At 34.7% G+C, this 14,017-nt stretch overlaps 1 protein-coding gene across 4 annotated transcripts in view; it reads right to left on the bottom strand.

Annotated features, from left to right (window-relative positions):
• Nucleotides 1-237: 237 nt before the first annotated feature.
• Nucleotides 238-14,017, bottom strand: part of LOC129243527 (uncharacterized) — a 178,483-nt gene continuing 164,703 nt past the window's right edge. For all 4 annotated transcript variants that reach the window (XM_054880601.1, XM_054880604.1, XM_054880602.1 and 1 more), the window contains 4 exons: nt 4,635-5,185; nt 2,349-2,508; nt 2,116-2,274; nt 238-2,021 (listed from right to left, as the gene is read on the bottom strand). In XM_054880601.1, coding sequence (XP_054736576.1) covers nt 1,824-2,021; nt 2,116-2,274; nt 2,349-2,508; nt 4,635-5,185 — 1,068 coding nt within the window. In that variant the 3' untranslated portion in view covers nt 238-1,823. The remainder of the gene's footprint in view (nt 2,022-2,115; nt 2,275-2,348; nt 2,509-4,634; nt 5,186-14,017) is intronic.

Below are 14,017 nucleotides of genomic sequence, written 5' to 3'. Positions count from 1 at the left end.
AAGATTGAGCAACTGCGCAAACCACTAGGCAGTAGTCTTTAGTCATTAGTAGGTCTTATTTGGCCCACCCTCTATAATACCATAAGTATTGTGAAAATAAAGGAATCAACATTTTTGTAAATAAAGAAGTAAATAGACTTCTAAAATGACGCCAATCCAATTGATTCTGTCAAATGTATTCTCTCAATCGTGCATTCGCCCTATACCAAACGCGTACACAAATAATTTTTAGGACTGTTCATTTTAAGGGCCTTTATTTCTTTCATATATTTATTTTATAAGTAATTTTTAATTGTTTTTTCCCGCCATAACGACACACTTTACAATTTATAATTTTTCAAACGCATACGCTTTAGACTTAAACTTTCTGTTTTAGTTTTGTTCCTCTTCTCATCTATTTTCTTTTAACCAATAAATTAGTTTGATTTAAATCTGATTCGATAGTTTAGTTTTAAGTTAGAATTAAAGTAAATAGTTAAAATAATAAAGTTTAAGTTGTAATGACAAGATGGTACGTAGTGTAAATACAATATTGCTTCTCATTTTTTCACTTTTTCCAATTTTTTTTTGTTTTTATAATTTTATTTTTCACGTTAGATAGTAATACAAAAATTATTTTCGTTTCAAGTAGCAATGGATAAACTTTGGTTTTCCAATACAACAAATATAACTCAATTCCAATATTAGTGGATTAGGTTAATAATTTAAATTTATATTAGATTAAATAGTTAATAGTATCACCTGAGCAGGTTGAGCGCGTTCGTTGTTCGTACAAATTCTTAATAGAAAAATTGTAGTATTTCTAAATTTTTCCCTTTGCATGTGGCGCGCCAACCAAGCGTTAAAATTACATAAATGTAATAAATTGACCACCACCAAAAATATTCTCAAGTTTTACGAGTACTTTTACTTGTATCAGCTAAACAAAGGTACCTGCGAGCATGCGCTATGACAAGTTGCATACTTTCAGGTGTTATACCTTTGCGATATTAAAGGGCAAATATTTGCTTACTATTTTTGTTTTTTAACTCACACTTTTACCTTTTACACTTAACTTTTCGTATTTTAATTGTATATTTTTATTGCCCAGTAATATCTACGCTATCTACATATACTGACTGCTTGTATGTATTAAGTGTTCATGTGTGTATGTGCGTAAGTGTATCTGGTATAGGATATAAAGACTCTAAAGGAAGCGTGTGTCGTGGCTTACTATAGACTTAAAGTTAATACATTAATTATTTTAATTAATTAATTGCATATTTATAGGCAGCTCAAGTTGGGGCAGAGCAAAAAGGAGAAGAAGAAGAAAACAGTAAAACTCACAGAATTCCCTATGCGTTTACTAAGCATAGCTTGAGCTTACTTTTTGAAGTATTCCGTGTGTAAGTATTTTTTCTTCTTGCCTATATGCTTTGCCCTTAACACATTTACACAAAAAACTATTGCATTATTTATTTCCACTTATGCGTCGCTTAACGTGATCTTTGTGACCTTAACAACTAAACACAATGACTACTACAAACTGCGCTTCTTTGCGGCGGCAGTGTACAAGAAATTTTCAAAACTTCTCTTACTTTAACATTTCGTTTGTTTTAAAACACTTTGAGTGTTCATATATGAGTGTGTGTGTAAACCAAAAATTAAAAAAGAAATTTAAATTACAAATACACAAAATCAAAAAAAATTATCCGCGTAAAAATCCAATATAAAAATTTTTTAACCGAAAATTTCTAGCTCCTATTCGTGTGTGTGTGTGTGCATTCGTGTTTACATTTGTGTTGTGTGGTATTTGCGTTGGGTTGCGGTATTTTGCGTTGCATTTAGCTGCTATGCGAGAACGCTGTATTCGTGTAGGGACCACTGTAAATGGAGCTGCCCGAATTCGACACACTCTTCGTGCTCCTTCGGGCCATGATGCAGAGTACGGCGGCAACGACGGCCAACATCAATATGAGACCGGCGATTGCTATGGCAATGGCAAAAGTACGCTGCGAAACGCACAACGCATCCTCAAGTGTCTGTAAATATAAAAACAAAAACAAATGTTGAATTTTAAAATGAATCCAAAATGGAAAAAAAATATTCGTTCATATTCAGTTAATATTTACTTACACGTTCTTTGAGCACTGTATCATCATCGCTCTCGGACACATCCACATTCTCGTTCACATACAGACCGGAGTAGACTTCGATGGTGGCCGGTTGGCCGTCTTCGTCTTTGTTGTCGTTGTTAGTTTGTCGTTTGGGTCGTTTGCCGCTGCACGCAGGAGGCTAAAAATACATATACATATACAACAAATCAATTATATGCGCAAATAAAATTGATATGCAATGGTTGCACCCACCAATTGGCACTCGGGATCCTGCAAGGCGCACAAATGCACATTGCACTGATAGTAGACGGATGTAGTGTAGGGGAACTTGTGTGCTGGGAAGGTAACATTGGCAGCCAAATGATCGCTAGTATAGTTGAATTGGCCCATGATTTCGTTATCCATAGGGCAACTGCGTAAATTGCGGCGGTTGAAAAAGAAATGAAACATAAATTCTTGTTAGTGTTTTACCGATGAAAAATTTCAAATTTAAACAAAAAATTTAAATCGAATTCCGAGCATTTTTTTACTCTATACAAAACTGCGAAATAATAAAAAAGGAGACTATTTACATTAAAGGTTTGTTCTATATTTTGAAAGACAGAATAGAGAATGTGAACTGACACATACTGAGGTTTTTTATTTTTTGTTTGTTTTTGTTGACCACTAAGCCCTCTTTTAGGGATAAAACTATAATATATTTTAATCGATTTTCATTTCCGCTATCGGCGGCCGCCGTAGCCGAATGTGTTGGTGCGTGACTACCATTCGGAAATCAGAAAGAATGTAGGTTCGAATGTCGGTGAAAGACCAAAATGAAGAAAAAGTTTTTTCTAATAGCGGTCACCCCTCGGCAGGCAATCACAAACCTCCGAGTGTATTTCTGCCATGAAAAAGCTTCTCATAAAAGTATCTGCCGTTCGGAGTCGGCTTGAAACTGTAGGTCCATCCATTTGTGTAACAACATCAAGACGCACACCAAAAATAAGAGGAGGAGCTCAGCCAAAAACCCAAAAAGGGTGTACGCGCCAATTATATATATATATAGGTATATATCGTTTCCTATGGAAAATTGTGGTCAAAATATTGATGCAAACCGCATAAGAAAATGCAGCTGTTCAAAAGTTATAGACTGACGAGCCAAAGGCCGACCCCTCGATCCGAGATTGATTTCAAATTTGGTTACAATTTTTCAGTTGCTGAAATAAGCAAGGATATCAAAGATGCCTACAATCTTGCCGATACCACAACGTCAACGCTCGCCAGGTTCAAAGCCTCGGATAACGATTTCTGTAGAAGCTGTAAAGATGAGATAGTAAATGTCTACCATTTTGATGAATGTCTTTCAAATTTCTGATGAAACACTTCGTTTAGAACATAGTAAGTTTAGACACAGTATGAGAGAAGGACTGATTGGATTTACCAAAAGATCGGTGACATAAGTACCGATACCTTAAGCACCGAATGAACTCTATTTTTATAGAAACTCGTCTAGCCTAAGTTAGCTTAGCCTGACATGAACGAGCTAGCTTTGATAGTCGCTAATGGTTTAAAATATTTAATAATTAAATAAAACATTTCTAATGAGTGTAAAATGAATGCTTTTTCAGTCAACTTTATTATGTGTGAATAGAATGGCCACCTATTTTGAATATGACATTAAAAAGGTTTCGTTTTTATTCAGAAAGTTGGGAAATCACATCTTCGGTAGATGGCTTCCGGTGCAACAAATAGCAACGGACGCGAGAATATTATAAAATTAACATTCGGCTAACGCCAGTTTGAGTCGCGTTGGAGTCTAAAAAGAAATCCGAGGAGATGTTGGCTTCCGAAATAGCAGCTACAGTTTCGCTTTGTCCATTGTTAATTTTGGAGTTCGCATTAAAAAATCTTTGGGCTTTGAGGTCGTAAAAAATACTGTTACTGCTTAAATTATTTCGCCATAGTAAAAAACAAATGCAAGAACAGCAGACATCTACGCACTGAAAGCCGAATCGCGATTAAATTTCTCATAGTTACTCAGTACTTTGCTAATAAGTTATGGAAAAATATATTTAAAACAACAAAATACAGAACATCTAATATTTAAGCTTAGCCCACAACTCTTCTGGAAAGCAAAAAAAAAAAACGTTATTTAAAAAAAATACTTAAACAACCCTCAAGAAAATTTCTTATATAAATTTTCTTTAAGCATTTATAAATTATATATTTTTTGCAAAGTTTTTTATAGAAAGTAGAGAAAGTATTTTCGAGCGTATTCTTGAGTTTTAAAATTTCAAATCGCAATTTTTTACACATGCATGCATACAAGTATACCTAGTTTTAAGTTTTTCTCTTTTATTCTACGAGTGTGGTTCATTCTTTCTTAAATCGCATTTTCTCTACAATATACTCGCACTTTCTTCTTCTTGCTACAAATATTTTATAATTTCTTAAAATCTTTAAAAACAAGTGGCATTTCACATTTTATATACAATTTCTACCTTTTAATCAATGAAATTTTTTTTTTACTCTTTCTTCATGATCTCTTTCACTCACCCATCATCGCCCAACAGCCGCTGCTCGCCCCAACCTAAGCCATCGCGCACAATGCAATCGGTCACATGTAGCCCATACAGCTCCTGTTTGTCAATACTGATGACAATCGTCAGCGGATCGCCAATTTTCACATCATCAGCAATTTTATGCTCTGAATTGTAGATTTTCATATGGCAGCCAGGCATCGGTATCTCGTTAAGACTCTCCTCATTACCCTCGTCCACAGCATCTTCGCCATCTTCAAACACATCTTCCTGATCGAATTCATCGCCAGTGGCACGATACTTATCCAATGAGCGTCCATAATCGCGACGGTCACTACCTCCCACTCCCACTGGGGCCGACTCAGCGCTGCGATAAGCTTGCGGCTTTTGCGCATGCTTGCCACTGTTCGCTTTGCGTCGTTGTGTGTGCTTCTTACTTGGCGAACTGGTTGCCGCATCACGGCTCTTGTATGAGCAACGCACATGATAGCCACGACCCGCATCGGTGATGAGTTTCAAATGCGGCTGCAGGACAATGGTATTGAAGAACTCAATGCCGCCGTCATCCTGGAGTTGAATAAATAAGAAGAGAAAATTTTTAAATTTAATTAACTTGTTTTTTTAAGTGGATATCAAATATTTATTGTTTTTTTAGTAAATCATAGCTTCTTTCATTAGTTTTTGTATAAAGAAGGGGCAGTAAAATATGTCAGTAATATTTGTGTCTTATAAAATTGATGATAATAGACATTTCGAAAATACTATATTACTTCTTTTAAATATTATTTGTCATTTATGTATAAATGGGCGAAAAATACTAAATTAAATATGTGGATGTGTATGAACTTTTCATAATAACCCTCTTAGATAGTTATTTTTAAGATTATTTAACATATTTTTCTTCTTTCATTTTGCTTCATCTATGTATGCATCGGTCTTCACACAAACCATTTATATATGTAAACTATGTACATTAGGGTGCCCCACCAAAATTTTAATTTGTTTTTCTACATTTCAAGACTTCGACCAAATTTTAAGATTTGCGTGAATTGGATCGATTTGAAAATGCCTCCAAATTCAAGGTTTTCATAAACAAAATTAGTTTTAAAAATATTTTTCCAGAAAATAACTTAAAAAGGTTTGCATAAAATTCGAAATATTTTACCACAAAAAAAATATTTGGTACGTAAATTGGTTAACTTTGAAAATGTAAACGGTGAGACAATATCTTTCCAATGATACCCTAAAATTGTACATCGTTAAGGATTTGGTAAAATTACTCAAGTTCCTCTTAAACCTATTTTCCAAAGTAAGTCAAAAATTACGTCTCAAATCTTAATATTTTTTCATAATATTTTAGCGAAAGCCTTAAAATATAAATAGTAATTTTTTTTTCCAATGTAAAAGCACCATTTTTTTAACGATGATACACCCTAATTCTATATACCACATATATATGCGTGGTGGTGATTAATATCTAAGTATTACTTTCTAAATATCCATTTGCCTTAGGCAAAGGCAGATAGTGCTTTCGAAAGCGCTCTGCGGTCATAAATATTTTCGGTTGGCCATTTAACTTCGCAACATTTTTATCACGAAAATTTATATTTGCCCAAAAATTGCGTACATCTGTTGCCCGTCTCCAAAGTTTATTGTATAAATAAATGAATAATTCGATTACCATGTTGTTGTGGTTTTTGTGGAAACCTTACTAAGCGCTGCCTAGGTTGATGTTCCTCTAAGGTTTATTTATTCATTAAGCCAATGAATTTTATAAAAGCATATAGGCGGCCGCCGTAGCCCCATTCGGCCATTGGTGCGTGATTCCCATTCGGAATTCACAGAGAGGTCGTTGGTTCGAAAATTAATAAAAACATTTTTCTAATAGCGGTCGCCCCTCGGCAGGCAATGGCAAACCTCCGAGTGTATTTCTGCCATGAAAAAGCTCCTCATAAAAATATCTGCCCTTCGGAGTCGGCTTGAAACTGTAGGTCCCTCCATTTAGGGAACAACATCAAGACGCACACCACAAATAGGAGGAGGAGCAGGGCCAAACACCTAACAGAAGTGTACGCGCCAATTATTTATTTTTTTTTATTATTTATATAGGCTAAGTAAACATATTTGAAGGTTAAAAAAGGAAGTACAAATAAACTATTAATGTTAAACTAACTATTTATAACCATTGCCTGCCGCGGGACGACCGCTATTAGAAAAATGATTTTCTTAATTTTGGTGTTTCACCGAGATTCGAACCTACGTTCTCTCTATGAATTCCGAATGGTAGTCACGCACCAACCCATTCGGCTACGGCGGCCGCAGCTTGCTTACTTACTCAAAATTACCCAATTGACCATTAAAAATTTGAATTGAGTAAATTAGTATAAGCAATTACAAGGAATAGACGCAAATTCCAAAAGTTCAATGATTCTAAGACAGTTGACCAATAAAAGCTTCCTCCATATTCGTCAAATGCTTTGCTGTTTTTGCTTTCATACTACCCATAACGTTTCTTTTAGCGACGGCAAGTTGCTTTTTTTGCAATAACAGTTACATATTTCTACTTCCTTATTGCACACGAGCACACTGCACTTAATTGAATGTATGGTAGTGTACGAGTATACAAAGAAAAGTAAATAACGCATATGCTAATGCAGTTATACTGTAATAATAGTGTGTTGGCTTCCCGAGCGTGATTTGCATTTATTTTCACATTTATTTTCATTACTGTATTTACATAGAAAATAGCAGAAATTATAATAGAATGCAGCCAGTAGAATGCTAACCCACGCTAGACAATGGTTCAAAATCAACGGTACTTGCTATTAACATAATGATAAACAAAAGACTTTAGATGCGAACTAGCTGTAAAACAATAATATAATATTATATTTGCATGCGCTTCCACATATGCATGGGAACATACAAAGTTATACATATACCCATATTTTTAGTACTGTTCTTGGTTTTGTGTTGTGCTAAATGTGATAGTGGTCCAGTAAAAACAAAAAAAAATAATAATATAATATGAATCACCCAATCCCTATCCTCACCATTCTATGCAAAGCTACAACCCATAATTCATACTCATACCACCAACAAAAACAACAGTGAATTTTGAGAAGTGCTCAGCCAATGATAATGATATGTGATTAGGTCACTAATACATGCATGCATATTGATTGCTCTCTTATCCGGAGATCTCCTAGCTGTTATATTAATAGGTCACTGTCTAACAGGAGCAGACAATATGTAAACTATTGATTCCCTCTAATAATTTTTACCTCAAAAGATATAGAGAGCGATATATATTTTTTTTCTCTCTCGCAATAACTGCTCAAAATGTGACATCATTCTTGTACCAAAAACATTTTCCAAATATCGACATAGCTAACCCAGACTCAATGAATATTCACGATTATCTGATTTAGGTGGACAATTGCAGTACTTCAACTTTCATGAATGAAAAAAAAAAAATTTAATATAAATTCAACGAAGTTTTTCTACAATGAACCAACCATCTTTGTGCACCTCCGAAATGAATATGAAATATCCTTGAATGTGATCTGTTTTCTGAGACAACCGAATCTCATAGCTTTCAATTCAGCCTTAGTCGCTTTTAGAAAAGTATAAGAGTTATTGCACTCTTATGACTACCCACCACACATTTTTTGTGACGCATTCAAACGTGTCAAAGTTTCAGGCATTAAACATTTATAAATTTCACATGTCTACAAAATTCACGTTGAACATGATTCTGAGGTCCAAAAGTGCCCTTTTTGAATTTTGAAATACTGACATCGAATATGAAATCAGCGACCCAAAAACCCTTAAGTAGTTATTTTGATGAACTTGGCTCATAACAATTTGCAATTCGAACGTAATCACTAACCCTCTAAGAGTTAACCCCATTTGAGTATAAGTTGAAGTCTCTCGCACGTCGGGTTTTTGAGAAAAGGTCGAGTAAAAACATCCAAAAACTGATTTTCAGGGAGTTTTATCTCCAATTTCTCGCAAGCTTGACGGTAAGGGCACTTTATGGCCCCATAATATATCGAAAACAGGCTTTTATAAAAAAGCATGTAAAACTTTGTAATTAAAAAAACAAAGATCGTAATAGAAATTTCGTTTTGAAATTCCAGTTAGTGCTGTCGCGGTATCTTGTATCATTGATGAACACTTTAGTAGTTCTTTAGATATTTCATTTTTGCAGTGCAGACCTACAGCTTTAGCGCAACGCCGGAAGGCACCACACGACATCACCACAATTGTTGTGCTTCATCTTTCTTATTTTTTACTGTTTGATTTTCTCCCATTTTCCGCAGAACGTACTCACTGCACTCACTAGTACTTTTTGATATCATAGAGCAGAAAATCATAAATTTTCATATGTGTAACAAATTTTTGTGCAAATGTGGGTAAATACAACCCACTATTATTTTGAGGCACATAATAAAGCAGCAAACATAAAATATATAATATATTTAAGCAATAAATCATCAGCGATCCCTTGTGCCTATGGATATTCAAGACGCAGTGATTATACTCCACATACATACACACATACATATCTCCACAAACGGTAATAAACTAATAAAAAATTGTGTAACGTAAAAAGTAAAAAATACTGTAGAAAAGGCAGCGGGCAGCAGACATCGTGTTTGAGGAGCTTAGGTTATGTTTCAAAATACTTAAGACATGGATTAAGAAATTTGTGGATATAAAGGCCTATATTTTTAACTTGAAAATCATCCGATATTCGAAATTTTTACAATTTTCAACTCTATTGGCGGAAATATTTTTTTTCGAAAATTAACAATACATGGAAAGTGGATATGGTTTTGTAAATGTGAAAATTTAAAGCAGGCATCCGAACAATTTTGTGTTGTTTATGAATCCAATAAAGTGTGGCATGCAATAACAAAGCCCTGGTTCCAACGATACCATGTGCGCCCAAGATGAGCCACGCTCTGGTAGACCAATTTCGATAAGATCATAATACTATAATGTAGTGATCGCTAACATTCTGTAAATGAAATGGCAAATAAAGGAGAATAGAAATTGCAATTTAACCAAACCAACCAACTGAGGGTTGGCAAAAAAAATGTGTATCTAAATTGGTTTATCCTAACTTTGTTAATTTCATCGTCGAAGTAAAGCGAGTTAAGCACCTTTTACTTCAACTAATTTAACTTTTGCTCAAATTATTCGTTTAGTAGGCGGATTGAATGGATAGATGGGAATTAAAGTTTTAATTGCCTTTACCTATTACGCTTGAGAAGGTCAAGTTTAATACATATAGGGTCTTTCAAGGGTGATGCAAATCCTTGATAGCAGTTATTTGTGTTATCCTGGTTTTTTCTGATTTTTATAATATATTCGTAATTGTTACTACAGGCCAAACTTGGAAATAGAGCGATACTCAGGTGAACAGCGCCTGAATTAGATGACATGGACTTGGGTACTAAAAACAATGGCCTATTGCGAACTTCCCAGATCAAATTATTAAACGAAACAAAGAGCTGTTATGTCCGCCCACACCTTGTGATTTGACACCATTGGACTTTTTCGCTTGAAGTTACGTGAAAAGTATGCCAATAAGGTCGAGACAATTCCGAAGTTGAAGAAGAAAATCAAAAACATTATAGGTGAACGAACTATGCCAAAAAGTAATGGAAAATTTTGATATGCGCGTGCCTCTATTGGTAGGGGCATCATGGTCAGGATTTAATGAATATTTCAAATATAAATGCAATGAAACAATATCATTTCGACACTTTTTGTTGTTCATTTTAAAAGAAAATCTGCGGAATTAATGAATCACTCTGTATATCAAACTTTTGTAGGCAGGCACATTTACTCGGTAATAGGTGGTCTACTTCTCATTTTCCAAAACTTTTAAATAAACATAAACATTTCTTTCTCTGCCATCACCGCCTATCCAAGTACATAATTCGCTTCAGTAACCAGTTGGGGTATTTTAAAAAACTAAAAGGTCTACATATGAAGCCTCCTTTCTAAAGAATAAATAAATTTGCTTAATATTCCATATTTGCTGTGTTATCATATTTTTTGAATTTTTTTCTTTTTTCAATTTACCGTTATATGGAAGATTGGCGTGGTTAAAACCCGATTTTGCTTATTTTCAATACGCCTCTTCTTTTCGCCAAGCGTTACCAAAAGGTGAATAGTAAACATATACTGGTATAAGTAAACATATATTGGCAGCGCTAGAATAAAGCTGCCTAAAATTGCATTTGTTGCTTTCACGCCCTTATTTTTCATCATGTGAGCCGAGCAGAGAAGTGGTGAATAGAAGAGGGCTTATATCAACCTACCCTTGGGTCATACTTAATATATGCACCAAGCTTTGTTAAAAATATCTAAATTTGCACTCCACTCATCAGATGAACAGAGACACTAAAAGATCTAGCTGAATGGATTTTTTTGGTTTTCCAACGTAAATTAAGCAAATTTCTAATATAATATCATTCTGCACTAGGGTATTGGGGTATATATACACAAACGCCGGAGGATTTACTCTTCAATCACAAAATTCATACAACTTTAGAAATTACAAAGATCTTAGGCTTAAATTGCATACTCTTAGTGATTACTTAGCACTTCCTTCAAACTGCGGAAAATCTAAAAATATAACTACTTATATGCTTCCCCATCGGAAATTCCGTGATGCCAACGAACAATTTGTAAAGATGCCAGCCAAATAATATGAAATCAGAGCCATGCTAGAATGCATTCTATAGGCAGCGAACGGATAATGTTTGCGCTCTTTGTTTGGACAGTGCCAGAGAAAATAACTCTTAATTTTTTATTTAGCAGGGACCAAATTTCTTCACTTTTCCTCTTTCTTTACTTTACGACATATTTTTCTAACAGGACGCCAAAGATAACACTTGTGTGAAATCGAAGAAATTAGAAATAAAATAATTTAATAATAATCTGAAGACGTAGTGTGCGAAATATACGAAGGTGTCTATTTAAGTTTCCGGTCTTGGGCACTTCTAGTATTGTTAGGTGCCATCTGACATTTCTATTGGAAGTTTGATGTATTTTACTATAAACGCACCCAGAACATATTGATGTGTGAGCCATATAGGTGTTGTTTACAGTGGTTTAAAAATTCATCTTGACAAAAACACGGATGGAGCTTATTTTGCACAATTTTCCACGTGGATGAACAAGACGAGAATGCATAGGTGAACTAAAATCGTTATACGGCAAGTGAGTAACATCTTTAGTACCGTAAAAACCTGATACAATAAATTTTCTCGTGGTCGTTGTTCCCTCACCGATTAATTCCAGGAATGACATCCAAAATCAGTTGCTGTCCCAAAAAATAAAGATTTTTTCTTTTAGGACTGAAAATTGATTAAATTAAATCTGTCCTCGAATTTCGTTTCTACTTCGATTTGTGGAGTCATTTACTCCGTAGTTGAATTTCATAGGTCACAAGCCTGCATAAATCCCCTCAATCAGGAGAGGGAATAAGGTTGTAGTGAGAGAAAGATAGAGAGAAGACAGCAGGAAATAACATTACAAATGATCGAATGGAGGGAAAGTGCATTGAAACATAATATTCTGCCTTGCCCTGTCATACATAAATGGACTGACTTTCCTAGGACCTTGTCTGGAATATGCGGATGCATGCCTATAGATGAACATTTTCTACTGGGTTGTACTAATATGCACATTCACTTAACATACTCGACCACACACACATACTCACATATGTATGCTGTATAGAACATTGGTTTGTTTCCTCGCTTACTTTGCAGAGTAGAAGGTTAGAGCACTTTGTTCTCTTTTTTTGCCCTTTTCGCTTTTACTACAATCGCACTAGTACTTGTACCATCATAAAGTCATGTCCCAAAAACATGTACCAACTTGTATGTAAGTTATGGCCATGCTGAGAAACGTATTCTAATCTATTTGCTACACAGCAGGCATGATATGTGTGTATGTACACCCGCACACACATACACTTTCTATATTCCTCGCATTCGTTTGCCCCACAACACTTTTAAGGGTTTCATGTGATCATTTTTTTCCTTCAATTTTTTATCAAATGTTATGCTTAACTTAGTGTGACGATTGGCTGAGCTGCTGTTACTATTCTGCTTTATGTTGCTTTGAGAATACGTTCATTTTTCTTGATTATTTCCTTCTCTATATTTGTTTATGTGTTCTTTTGCTTCAAAAGGCGTACGGATTTTCATTTAATTCTTTTGCATTTGTAGGTATGTAAGTGTGTAAGTAATTCTCATTAATATGTATGTATGTGCATATGTTTGCAAAAATTAGAAGGTATTATAAAAAGTATAGTGGTTGATGAGAATGTTGAAATGTAGAGCTTAACGCAAATTAAAGTGATGTAGCGTGACTATGCCGCTGTTCATTTTCATCTTACAAGTGGATTTTGTGTTAATGGTGATGTAATAATCATTTCCGTTTCGCATTAAAAATTTGCATTGAACTTCTTTTGAAGTCGAAAAAATCGAAGTTTTTAAGTAAGTCATATAATTATGAGATTTGCTTACGCATCATAAGTTTTGATGGGGCGAAAGAGAGACTAGGAGGTTGATCTCTACAGTCAGTCTATAGTTGCCGAGGAATTTTGTTAGGTTTATAATGAAATTCCCAGATAATCTGAAGAGGCGAATGTAGTATGGGCTTCACAGTTCATGTGCATCTTCTATTCTGCTTCATTCTGCCTAAACTACATGTATCAATATGGAATATCTATAAGTATATCAACCAGTCGAACAACATACGGCTCAACTTAGGGATTGTTTTGGATCTGATAGCTTGTCGTAGGAAAATTTTTCTTTGTCTTATATGAGCTTAGCAGTGCACTAGCGGTCAAGTCACTTCGTGCCTTAGTGTCCCTGAAAACAAAAAAAATATCAAGATTAGAAAATAGTCTCTAACTTTAGGTTTGATTACTATAGCTGCCGCTCTTCGGAGAATGCAGAGAGAAACACTTCAGCCAAACGGCCCATTGTAATGCCTTGTTAGTGTGCTCCAATTCCGTGCCCTCAACTCCCAATATAACCGATAAAACACTGAAGATTTCTAATTTCAACGGACTCCAAATCTGCTAAGCAGATCTGCATTACTTGTTATTATGGTGATGTCGCAGATGGCCAAAGAGTGATTCCGCATTTGTTTGGAACATGCATAATTAGGTTGAAGTCACTTGCCCCTCATTTTTTTTGAAACAAGTAAGAGTCAAAACATCGAAAACATACTTTTGTTAAATTCAATTTTTATAAAAATATGTGTTTTTTTTTTAATTTTTGTATATAATATATATAATTATGCAGTTTAAAGCAAAGCATTTAAAGCGTTCAATCACTTTTACAACAACACCAATTTGTA

Source organism: Anastrepha obliqua, chromosome 4 (genome assembly GCF_027943255.1).
Source record: "Anastrepha obliqua isolate idAnaObli1 chromosome 4, idAnaObli1_1.0, whole genome shotgun sequence".
Classification (NCBI taxonomy): Eukaryota; Metazoa; Arthropoda; class Insecta; order Diptera; family Tephritidae; genus Anastrepha; species Anastrepha obliqua.
The sequence above is the reverse complement of the archived record's forward strand: the minus strand, read 5'-3'. Positions and strand labels throughout refer to the sequence as shown.